General features: G+C 38.3%; 1 protein-coding gene across 5 annotated transcripts in view; it reads left to right on the top strand.

Annotated features, from left to right (window-relative positions):
- Positions 1–13373, top strand: part of LOC120533882 (myoneurin-like) — a 77216-nt gene that overhangs the window by 28221 nt on the left and 35622 nt on the right. For 3 of the 5 annotated variants that reach the window (XM_039760962.1, XM_039760981.1, XM_039760973.1), the window contains one exon: positions 4750–5050. The exons of 1 other annotated variant lie outside the window; for it this stretch is intronic. In XM_039760962.1, the coding sequence (XP_039616896.1) occupies positions 4782–5050 (269 nt within the window). In that variant the 5' untranslated portion in view covers positions 4750–4781. Of the gene's footprint in view, positions 1–4749; positions 5127–13373 lie in introns of those variants that run through there. One more of the 5 variants, XM_039760989.1, reaches the window with a different exon arrangement.

Raw genomic sequence — 13373 nt, forward strand, 5'->3', positions numbered from 1 at the left:
TCAGGCAAGAGAAAAAGAGGAAGGCCTAAGAGAAGGTTTATGGATGTGGTGAGAGAAGATATGCAGGTGATGGGTGTAACAGAACAAGATACAGAGGACAGAAAGATATGGAAAAAGATGATCCGCTGTTGCGACCCCTAATGGGTGTAGTCGAAAGAATAATAATGATTAGTGATCCAATGCTTGAATCCAAATAAAAATGAAGGTCAGGTAGCAGAAACCTTAAACAGGGACTAGCCATAAAATGCAAACATTTGCAAAATATTATAGTGGCTGGCAGTAAATCAGAAAGTAAGTAGCATTTCCTTCATATACAACAAATAGGAACAATATAGTGTAGTGATCGATTTTCTTACTTCTTTGATCTTTGTGTTTCTCCAGTATAAAATGTATTTTCATTATAACTGTTACATGCTAATTTGAAGGTGGGATGTATTATGTACTTAAGCCAAAGACAAAATAAAAATTAAACCTAAATAAGGATGAATTTGTTTTCTAAATCGCAACATTCCACTATTCCATCTCCCATTGTGAAAGGACTGATGATAAGATTTCTCAATTCATTTTGTATTTAACACGTGTACTATATGCACTGGTTTGCTGATGCCTTGAAATTTGTGCACATCACCCTTTGGTGCTTCAGAATAACGTTTGCTTGCACCACCTTTAATTCTCTGCTGGTTGCACTTCAGATATAATCAGATTCAGCAAAGCCTCAAATGTAAACAGTTGCGTTTGTTATCTAGTAGTTTTTCAGATAAAAAAAGCTAGTTTATGCAACAGAGAAATTTTGAAGAAAGGTGCTGATACTATAGATATTAACACAAGCAAATTAAAGATTGATAGCTTATCATCTGTAGATTATGCCTATTCTTTTTCTTTTTTTCAATGGTTAGGTTGTTTCCTAATGTATCTAGCAAGGACTAAGTACTTAAAGATAATCACAATATAACCTTTAGTATATTCAGTTCACAAAAGACTCCGTTTCTCAGTTTAGAGCCTACTGTGCAAAATGAACTGCTCTCAATATGTGCATTTACCAGTACTATTAATGCATATGCAAATGACACAATAGTGTACAAGTTATATGTACATCAAGCTTTACAAACACACTGTTAATGAAGATAAATCAAAATATTTATAATACAAATAACATTAATATAGAATAAACATTAACGTTTTGTTAGTACTGTAATTGCTGTCACTATTCTGAGGAGACATGCAAGTAGGAATTTCAGTCTACCATGAACACATGACAACTTGAAGTGCAGAAATAATTATTTCAACCTAATATCCTGAAATCAGACGTGTTCTTCACTCCATCGCATGCAATATAGTCATATTTAGATAAATATTGTACATAGATAAAACTTTTATTTTGTCACCAAAGGAAAATTTGTCTTTTTACAGAAGCTCTTTAAACAATCAAATATATACTGCTCAAAAAAATTAAAGGAACACTTTTTAATCAGAGTATAGCATAAAGTCAATGAAACTTATGGGATATTAATGTGGTCAGTTAAGTAGCAGAGGGGGTTGTTAATCAGTTTCAGCTGCTGTGGTGTTAATGAAATTAACAACAGATGCACTAGAGGGGCAACAATGAGATGACCCCCAAAACAGGAATGGTTTAACAGGTGGAGGCCACTGACATTTTTCCCTCCTCATCTTTTCTGACTGTTTCTTCACTAGTTTTGCATTTGGCTACAGTCAGTGTCACTACTGGTAGCATGAGGCGATACCTGGACCCTACAGAGGTTGCACAGGTAGTCCACCTTCTCCAGGATGGCACATCAATACGTGTCATTGCCAGAAGGTTTGCTGTGTCTCCCTGCACAGTCTCAAGGGCATGGAGGAGATTCTAGGAGACAAGCAGTTACTCTAGGAGAGCTGGAGAGGGCCATAGAAGGTCCATAACCCATCAACAGGACCAGTATCTGCTCCTTTGGGCAAGGAGGAACAGGATGAGCACTGCCAGAGCCCTACAAAATGACCTCCAGCAGGCCACTGGTGTGAATGTCTCTGACCAAACAACCAGAAAGACTTAATGAGGGTGACCCAAGGGCCCCATGTCCTCTAATGGGCCCTGAGCTCACTGCCCAGCAGCATGCAGCTCGATTGGCATTCGCCATAGAATACCAGAATTGGCAGATGCACCACTGGTGTCCTGTGCTTTTCACAGATGAGAGCAGGTTTACCCTGAGCACGTGACAGAAGTGAAAGGGTCTGGAGAAGCCATGGAGAACATTATGCTGCCTGTAACATCATTCAGCATGAGCAGTTTGGTGGTGGGTTAATGATGGTCTGGGGAGGCATATCCATGGAGGGTCACACAGACTGCTACAGGCTTGACAAAGGCACCTTGGCTGCCATTAGGTATCAGGTTGAACTCCTTGGACCCATTGTCAGACCCTATGCTGGTTCAGTGGCTCCTGGTGCACGACAATTCCTGGCCTTATGTGGTGAGAGTATGCAGGCAGTTCTGGAGGATGAAGGAATTGATACCATTGACTGGCCACCACACTTTCCTGACCTAAATCCAATAGAACACCTCTGGGACATTATGTTTTGGTCCATCCAATGCCACCAGGTTGCACCTCAGACTGTCCAGGAGCTCAGTGATGCCCTGGTCCAGATCTGGGAGGAGATCCCCCACAACACCATCTGTCATCTCATTAGAAGCATGCACCGATGTTGTCAGGCATGTATACAAGACCACAGGGGCCATACAAAGTGCTGCGTACAATTTTAAGTTGCTGCAATTAAATTTTGGCAAAATGGACTAGCCTGCCACATAATTTTTTCACTCTGATTTTTGGGGCGTCTTTGAATTCAGAGCTCTGTAGGTTGATCATTTTCATTTCCATCAAACGATGTGGCATCCTTTCATTCCTAACACATTACCCAGTTTATATCAGTATAGATATCCAGGAGGATTTCTTTTCCCATTGAGATCTGATGTGTTTTCAAAGTGTTCCTTTAATTTTTGAGCAGTTTATATATATATATATATATATATATAGATGATAAATAAGTAAGTAAATAAATATACACACACACTTTGGTCTGGACACGCACCAGAATGCCTATAAAGCAAGAAGATTAAAAATATTGCTTCCTTTGGTACTTTTTAACGAAAGCTGTTAGCACTGTGCACTAGTGCACTGTGCACCAAGAGACTAGCGGTCTCTTGGTCTGGAACCCCTACAGATTTTTTTTTTTTTTCTCCAGCTTTTGGAGTTTTTTTTTTTTCTGTCCACCCTGGCCATCGGACCTTACTCTTATTCTATGTTAATTAATGTTGACTTATGTTTATTTTTTATTGTGTCTTCTATTTTTCTATTCATTTTGTTAAGCACTTTGAGCTACATTTTTTGTATGAATATGTGCTATATAAATAAATGTTGATTGATTGATTGATAGTTTAGGCAGTGAATGGCTTTTTCATGAAGCCTGTAAACTATAAACGGATCTGTGATGGAGCTGAAATATTACTGTTTTTTAAAAAGAACCTGTCCCTGTGACTTGAAAGTGTATTTATTAGGCTGCATGTTTTTTTTTTTTGTTTGTTTGTTTTGTTTTTTTCCTTTTTTTTTTTTTAACTGAAGTTCTGTTTTGTGCTTTTATATAATTTTTAAAAGTTTATATATTTTGTTGGATAAATATTGAAAACATTTACAAAAATGGTCAATTTTGTTAAAAGCTATTAAAAGTTATTTTTACTCTTTCTTAAACATGTTGTTTCACTCCCTATAGCTTATTAAATACAAAGTGTTGTTTTCATATTTGTTTTTGAAAATGTATCGTCTTACTTTTGTTTCTAATAAAAGTACAGTACTTGTTCAGTACTCAGTGTTAGCCTGTAGTGTTCACTTAAATGCCCAGGTCCATATTAGCTGTCAAAAATAATGGCACTGGTGCATTCCTACTTTTAATCCAACTAATCCAAATAATTCAGGTCTTATACTAATTTATTAAGCTCTTCCACCGTGCAGTTTGGATAAATAAAAACTCACGTTTCGAACACTAGTGGAAATACAAATTTCATCATCCTTTTTCCTGCTGAGAATGTTTTGATATACTTTGGAGATTTTAAGTTGCTTTTTACATTCATTGTCAATGTGTGGTATTCACATGAGTTTTTCAAGCAAGAGTATTGCACCTGTAGGCACTTTCTTCTTTGCTAATGCTGTTTAATGCTGAAGGAAATATAAACAAACAAATCTCATTGTGCAAGCTTAAAAAAGATAAAAATTATGTTTATAAACATAAATCATGAAATCCCTTAAAAGAAAACACATTTTATGATTTGGAGGACCCACAGAATCCTTTTATTTTTGTTTAATTAATACGGTATTGAGAACCACCTAGTGTTCAGTCTACATGAAAGTTTGATAAATAATTTGTGGTGATGCATTGCTTGTTTATCTTGAGCAGTACCATATTTGCAGCTTGCAGAAGTTTTAACTCTCTTGCATATATATATATACTGTATACATTTAGTATTATAAATCATTGGGATTTCAGTTATTGGTGTGAGTGACAATTAAAAGCAAGATTCTCTATCTGATGGATAGTATCAAAGAAAACATTTACACCTTAAATGCTGGTTGTTTTGGAAGTTGGTAACAAAGATAGAAGGTTATTGTCTTTATTCTTATATGACTTCACATTAGAAATGCTTCTTGAAGGTGGGGCATTTATTTTTTTCTGTTTTCTTGTTAAAACTTTGTTTTTTCCTTTCCTTAGGTTTCACTGTGTAACAATATAATATCTTTATCATGCAACCCTTTAACCACTGCAAATATCTACTGGAGAAACTCAACAATCAACGTGAGCGTGGCTATCTTTGTGACTGCACGGTCGTGATTGGCCGTTCGCAGTTTAAGGCCCACAAGAATGTCCTGGCAGCATTTAGTGAATACTTTGCAGCTCTAAGCGGTGTACCTACAGTGAGTAGCATCACTTTTCTGGACCCCACGCTGGTGACTGAGCATGTGTTTCAGAACCTGCTGGATTTTCTCTACACTGGAGACATAGATATTAATGGGTATGTTTCACAAGGAATTTCAGTTTTACACTGCTAAAACAGCTCAGTTTTGCACTAAACTATCACTATATCTCAGGTAAGGGTTGAAGGATTTCATCCTTAATCTTCTTTATGTCTTGCTCCTGCCTAAGTAGAAATAATGTTGACACATTTATTGCTTTTTAAAAGAACACATTCTTTAGTATGTTAAATGCAGAATTGTTACTAATAACAGTGATGTTAGTTTTGCTCTGATGTATTTTATGCATTCACATACAAGTTCACTGTTTTTTCTAAAATCACTGGTTTACATTTTGTTTCTCCTTCTTTTGAAACAGTTAAATGATCATGTGAACCCCTATTTCAAAACAGTAGTAAATTACTATTTCAGTTTAGGCTATAATGTAATTCAGTATATCTATACAGAATTGAAGGATGCTCGGCAAAGTTAATTTTTAAAGCGAGTCACAATATAAATACAGAGAGAGTAAAAAGAATGATATATATATAAAATGTGCAGAGGACTATTCTGAACACACATTTGTTAAGTGGTTTTAATTAGAAAGCATTGGACCAGAACTTGTTTGAATTGTAACCAGAATGGTCTGCAAAATTGAATTGCAAAATAATGGCAAGTCTCAAAATCAAATGTAGTGATCATCACTATGTCCTGGACATATTTGATGGCTGAACTGACATTTGTAAATATAAGAATGAATGTTTTCTTAACTTCACACAAAGTTGAGAACTTTTTTTTTTGGTCAGTCTCTTCAAATTTTATAATTTGTTAATTGTCTTTTTCATTAATAAATCAGACATCAGCTACTTGAAAATGTACCCCATCACAAAGCATTTTGAGGGAGGTTTTTTCCCTCTCCTGAGCCCCAAGTGCCTGACTTACTGCTGTTGTATGCTATAACTTTTAAATATCTCAACAAGCAAAGGTCAGTTTGTTTTCACTTTAAACGCAAAAGAAAATAACTGCCATATCTATTTATTTTTCCTTTTGCCTTTTTATAGCAATTCTTATTCTTGTGTTATGTTTTTTGGCAATCTCTACCAATGTTCATTTTCATTCTAAGTATTTGCCCCTTGTGATGGATTATTTCCAGCTATGTCTTATTCAGCCACTGTTGATCATATTGTGTTAAACGGATGTGCACCTAAAAACAGTGATTGTAATCACTCCAGTTACATTTATGGAAAGACTAAAGGGGGGAAAAACAAAACATTTTTAATGAGTTGAATTAGAAGCAGAAGAACATCATATCATAAAGGCCCTGAGTAAATGTGGTTCTCCCAGCTGGACTTTTGTCAAACCAGGGAAGACACCTAAAGAATGCTCTAAGCAATCCAGGAGAGAGGAAGGACAACCGCTCCCTAAGCGAAAACCTTTGGTTATCCCTTATGTGTCAGGAGTATCGAAACAGCTGAGACGCATTTTGTCAAAACACCAGGGGCCTTATGTATAAACGGTGTGTATGTACAGAAATGTTGCGTAAGAACTTTTCCACGTTCAAGTCGCGAAGAATATAATCTACACTTGGCGTAAAGCCACGCACTTTTCAACGGTACCTCATACCTTGTCGTACGCAAATTCTCCACTCAGTTTTGCAGACTGGCGGCACCCAGCGTCAAAGCAGTGCTACTGTTCCTGTGTGGTTACTCTTTATTTTCCTGACGTGGCTTTATAAATACACTGAAACTAACTGCATATTGTTTATTAGTGTAATGCATCTGATTGTAATTAACTTGTAACAATATAATGGTCCAGGAAATAGCCATAGTATTCTAAATACCATAACTGCTTTAGCATTGTTACTCTCACTGCACCTTCTTTTTCTTCTTCTTCTTTCAGCTGCTCCCGTTAGGAGTTGCCACAGCGGATCGTCTTTTTCCATATTACTCTCACTGCACCACTCGGAGTATTTATATTACTGTATCTGAGTGTGAATCACAGCAGCAGCTGATCGGAAAGAGAATTATCGGTATACATTATCAAGCACACACTGTCTCAGCCTCGGCAAAACGTTTCAAAGCCTTTCCTGTGCGTTTCATCCCAAGAATTATAAACGCACTCAATTAATTGCTCCTTGTAGAACTACCTGTACTTATAAGTAGAATTACCTCACTGTAAACTTGCACTACAGTTATAATATTGCACAACCTGAGCCACCTTATAAAGCGCATATTTACATATGATGACAGTATCATTTGTAAGATGAAATGCAGCAAAATATGTTGATTATATTATACAGAAAACTTCAACTTCATTTAAATAATCTACAGGCTATTCTTCACTGGGACTGGCGTGAAGGATAGAATAATTAAACATGTACTACGAAGATATTTCAGTGTTCCTTAAACGTTTTGAAGAATCGGCACTCTAAGCTTACAGATGGCTTAATGTCTATTACAGAGCTGATTGTGTGGCGATCGGTTACTTGGAGAAAGAAAAGAAAGGACTGCAGGGGCAGCCACGCCAATATATATTGAATATAGAAAGAGAAAATAACGACACAGTGGCAAATTTTGACAAAAGTTAAACGCTTGTGTCATGAGCACGAGGCGGCTATGCAGTGTCCGCAATGGACGTGGCCATCCACTGTGTCTAAGATACCATATTGACATTGGCGGGCAAAGGGGCCACTGATTCTATCTCTGCCCAGGGCCGCCTAGAGCCACCCCTGAGTACTGCTGCAATAAATAATTTCATTGAAGGTCACGCACAATCACTGCCTCGTAAAACCCATGGTATCACTTCTACATCTCAGAATTTTAGTTATTCAGAGAGCTGTAATATCACGAATGTAATGGATTCTGTGTCCTGTCAGAGGAAGAGAGCCGGTTTAAGAAGCACGTAGTGGTTCACACACATAGTGCACATAGAAGATCACATGCAAAACAAAGCATTTAACGTGGTACTTTAATTATGATGTGATTTGAGAAAGTGGCTAATTAAACGATTTTAAGATGAAGTTTACGATGTTCTACTTTAATGACAAAATAAACTATATGATTAAAGTGGAAATTTCAAGATGGAAGTTGACATTTCGTGCTTTTTCCTCCACTGTGTGCCTTTTTTTTCTCTGTACCCTAATAAGCTTTCATAAGACACTCAGATGCTGGGCTACGACTCGCCTTTTCACAGCGACTTTGATATTTGACAACTTCTTTTTTTATTTCGGGCACTGTGTGACTTTGTGAAGTTGAGCTTTGAAGTTAATTCACTGGTATTCTCTGAAATTCTTATATTTTCCCCCATGCTTTTCCCATTGTCTTTTCAGAGATGGCTGAGCTTAAGGGCGATTTATATTGATTTGCATATTCAAAAAGGCGTAATTCTGGGAGGAATTGCGGCGGGGCAGAAGGCGCATGCACGAGCATTACGTTGACTGGGATTTATGGAGCGGAAGAACGCGGAAGTTGGAGTATGCACAGATTCCTGCATCTGGATTTTTCTGTGTGTAAGCACATTTCGGCTTTTGTGCTTACGTCATGTTATAGTGCGAATTCTACGCACGGCGTTAATTATAAGGCCCCAGGTCTCAGTGGCTTTCAAACCCCAAAACACAATACGGCAAAAATTGGTTCACCCCAAGGATCGGGTCCCCACACAAACAGAGTAATATAGTTTACGCAGTTAAGTGGCAAGAGGATTGCCATGAATCGTACATCGGGGAAACCAAACAACCACTGGCGAAGCAGATGGCACAACACAAAAGAGCTACCTCGTCAGGCCAGGACTCTGCAGTCTATTTAAATCTACAGGACAGTGGTCACTCTTTCAGTGATGAAGATGTGCACATCCTGGACAGGGAGGAACGCTGGTTTGAGCTTGGAATTAAAGAGCCATTTAAATGAAAAAGGAACGACCATCTCTGAACCGAGGAGGGGGCCTAAGGGTATATCTTTCACCATCTTACAATGCGGTGATTGCAGCCATTCCCCAACTCTCTGTGAATGGTACTCATGGCCATTGATCAATGGACAACTTGCATATCATTGATCACACGGCCCATTGTTAGTCAATGGTGCTAGTTTGGTCATTAGGCCAAGGTACTGTTTATACAGTAAGGTTGGAGAAACCTGCAGTCAACTGAGACTGAGGAAGTCACTTGGATGAGTGATGAAATGTATCGGGGGGAAAAAAAAATTCTATGTCCATATGAACAGAATCGACTTTCTGGAAAGGAAGGAGTGGGGAAAAAAAGCGCTGAGTGCAGATATGCCAAACTGATAGGCTCTTAACCAAAAAAGATGAATGCTGTAATTAAATCAAAAGGTACTTCAACTGAGTATTAGTTTTGGGGGTGTGCATACTAATGCAACTGGGATCTTGTGGCTTTTTTTTTTTTTTTCACTAAACTGTTTTGGATATGTTTTCAAATTGTTCATATAGATTGCAATTTTAAAATAAATGTGGAATAAGTTCTGACAATATTTCTTTTGGCTTCATTTTTTTTAACCCAAAAAATCTGCCATTTTGACTAGGGTCTATTGACTTTTTATATCCACTGTATAGGAACAGAGAAGTTTATAGGATACTACTGATATAGTTATGAACTTCAAGATAAACAATTATGCAGGACCAATTAAATGGGAATCTATACTAATAAATGGCAAAGCCCTCACTCACTGACTCATCACTAATTCTCCAACTTCCCGTGTAGGTGGAAGGCTGAAATTTGGTAGGCTCATTCCTTACAGCTTACTTACAAAAGTTAGGCAGGTTTCATTTTGAAATTCTACGCGTAACGGTCATAACTGGAACCTACTTTCATCCATATATACGGCTATAGCCTGCAGCTCGATCGCAGTGTAAGGCGGAGTTGTGCCTGCCCATATAAGGCCGTCCGTCAGCAGCATTCTAATAGACATGCTGCCGCAAAATATTCGCAGGAGAAGGACTGCTTATGCAAACAAAGATGAGATGGTCAGGCACAAACTCAGTGAAAGTGCGAGAGAAACTTTTAAGTGCCAGGTCTTAGCTAACATTAAATAAAGCCGTGGACATCGCAAGATCGCACAACATAGCACAAGCACAGCTGAGAACCTTCGGTGCATGTACTCAGAGTGGCTCACGTGAACTGACTTTGCAGGACTGGGAAAGGTAAACCTGTGCATGCAGTGTGTGATGTAACAACCCTCTGACGCTGAACAAGCCTTTTGTACACATATCAATAGGAAAGCAAGGTGTAAAGCTTAAGTTTAAATTACATTCATAGACACGCTGCCTTTAAATATTCGCAGGCAAATCCACAACTTAATACTGGGAATGCCTGTTAAACATCTCAGATTCACGAGTACCGATTTGGGTAGTGATCACTTCGATGAATGAAACCTGTTCAAAAAACGCATTACACATTTGAGAAGGCAGCAAAAGAATATGAAGCGAGTGACACATACAAGCATATTCATAAGTGCAGCTACTGCAGAAACAAAGCAAAGGTTAAACCTTAAGTTTAAATTAAGTTCATAGACAGGCTGCCGCTGGCGTTTGACATGCCTACGACGAATACGATATTCGCGAGATACAATTTTAATGAGAAGACACAGGGTATAAATGAGACTTTTGATCACTAGTTAAAATTGCTCGTGAAGGACTGTGCTTATGCAAACGCATAGGAAAGCAGGTTGTAAAGCTTAACTTTAAATTAGGTTCATAGACCTGCTGCCGCTGGCGTTTGTCATGCCTGAGACGAATATTATATTCGCGAGATAGATCACACTAGATAGCACAAGCACAGCTGAGAAGCTTCGAAGCATGTACTCCGAGCGGCTCACATGAACTGACTTTGTTCTGGCTTTAACTACTGTGAAATAAACAGACATAAACTGGAAGCGTGAGTCTGTGCCTTTTAATAATCTCGAGAGAGAAACATGGTGGCAGCGTAGGTGAAGGAACTGCGCCGAAACTCACACCAGTTTGCTGTTAAAAGTTCAAGACGTGGAGACGCTCACACGAAAGGAAAATGGAGGTTCTGAGACCGCTGCTGTCATTAAGCCTCGATGCTAAAAACCTGGCGCAGTCATGGAAAACATGGAAGGACGAGTTCAGATTATTCACAGAACTTGCAATGCCGAAGGCAGAGGAAAACACTAAGGTCAGATTATTTTGTGATCTTGTTGGAGAAAGCGGCAGAGAATTGTGTCAGGCGCTGACCGGTGATGTAAGACCTGATGAGTTAACCATGAGCTTGATGATATGTAAATCTGATGAACATTACAACCCGAAAATAAATGAAACTGTAGAGAGGTACAGATTTTTTTCAAGAAATCAGGAAAGGGGAGAAAATATAGATGACTACATCACAGATCTGAGAGTGTTAGCAGGCACATGAAATTTTGGGGAGATTAACAGTTCCCTTTTATGTGACCGAATTGTGTGCGGAACCAGTGATGTAAGTTTAGAGAGGTGCATACAAATATGCAGAGCCACAGAACTGTCGAAGGAGAACAGCAGAACAGTCACACAGGGTTCCCCATTCTATACTTCTCCCAGTGCGTCTCTCTAAACCCTCTGTGGGGAAACATTATCATAAGGCTTAACAATCCTATTGTTACACCTTCTATGTGCACCCAACCGTCCTTATTACGGAGTCTTCCTTGCTTTACCACTGGCTGCTTCTTTCCATTCACCTTCCCAGCTCTTTATTTAAACAGTTTTCCTTCTCACTTTTCTGCTCCTTCGCTGTCTTCTCCCTTTTCGTTCAAAATACGCGCCTCCTTGTCTTTAACGATTTGGGTAGTGAACACTTCAATGAATGAAACCTGTTATCTTTACAACGGTTGACAAACACGGAATGTAACTTGAACACAACGCGTCCTCCAAATACGAATCTGATCGAAAGAAATAATGATAATCAAATCCTTGATGACAGCAACACTCATAACAGTCACAAAACAGTTACATTGACAATCAGGTTATGTTATTTTTAAAATGTTTCCTTTTCTTTTTCATAACTTCTTTAACACACTACTTCTCCACTGCGAAGTGCGGGTATTTTGCTAGTTAATAAATCTAGCATAGATAGAGATGGCAACAGTTCTGATTTCTTAAGGGATATTTGTAGTGTAATTAGTTAGGAACAGAGACTGTTAATAATAAAAACATTTTCTAAAGAGTGTAAACATTTTTATTTTTTATGGCCTAAAAAACAGCCATGCACACAGTCAGACTAGTGTGCACATCAAGGAAGGTCTTGTTTGTTTTACATGGTTTGTCACTTTTGCAAGCAAGTATTCTTTCTTAGTAGCAATTATGTGCTTTTTAGACTGAATATGTGCATCCAAGTCACTAGTGCCTTTATTTGCTACTGACATGTACTTGCCAATTCTACAGAAAGTACATTTAGCTTCCTATTTGTTGTGCCCAATTTGGAAACATGGAGTGGGTATAGAAAAGAATCACCCATTTGAAAATATTCACATTTTGTTGCTTTACAACCTAAAATGAAAACACACACAAAAATATTGTTTCATCTTTATTTAGTTAATGCATCCTGTAATATCCAAGTCAAAGATATATAAGCAACAGTTTGGAAAAATAATTAAAAAACTGATAAAGCTTGAGTTGATAAAAAGATCTACCAAGGTATGTCAGTACTTTATAGATCCACATTTTTCTTTACACTTTTTTCTCCTTCAGACACTGTGCTTCAGGTCATTTTCACGTTGAAAGGTGAACCTTCTTCCTATCTTTAACTTTGTAGCAGAGGGCAGCTGGTTTTCTTTGAGAGTTTGATGCTATTTTTCCCTGTCCATTTTTCCTTCTGCCCTGACAAGAGCCCCAGTCCCTGCTGCATAGAAACATTCCTGCAACAAGATGCTACCACCTCTGTGCTTTACTGTGGATATGGTGTTTTTTCAAAGGAGAGCTGTATTGACTTTCCATCAGATGTGCCATTTGGTTTTAAGGCCAAATAGTCAGATTTCTGGTATTATCTGACCATAACAGCTTTTCCTACTTGGGCTCACAATTTTCAAGGTGTGTTTTGGCAAAGCTCAAATGAGATTCAATGTGGCCTTTCTTGAGGATTGGCTTTTTTCTTACAGCACTCCTCAGCAAGCAGAATTTGTGGAATGCTGCTGAAATTTGTGTCATATCCACACAATGATCTCTTTTTGCCATAAAGTCCTGTAACTCCCACAAAGTTGCCATTGGCCTCTTGGTAGCCTCTCTAACCTGTTTCCTCATCACTCCTCAATTGAGTTTGGGAGGACAGCCTGATTCAGAGAGGGTCCTAGTAGTACCACACACTTTCCACTTCTTAATTATGGACTTTACTATGCTCTTACATGCTCCCGTGATTTGTGCCTTTCTACAACTTTACCCCAGAGA

The sequence above is a fragment of the Polypterus senegalus genome, chromosome 1 (genome assembly GCF_016835505.1).
Source record: "Polypterus senegalus isolate Bchr_013 chromosome 1, ASM1683550v1, whole genome shotgun sequence".
NCBI classification, from domain to species: Eukaryota; Metazoa; Chordata; class Cladistia; order Polypteriformes; family Polypteridae; genus Polypterus; species Polypterus senegalus.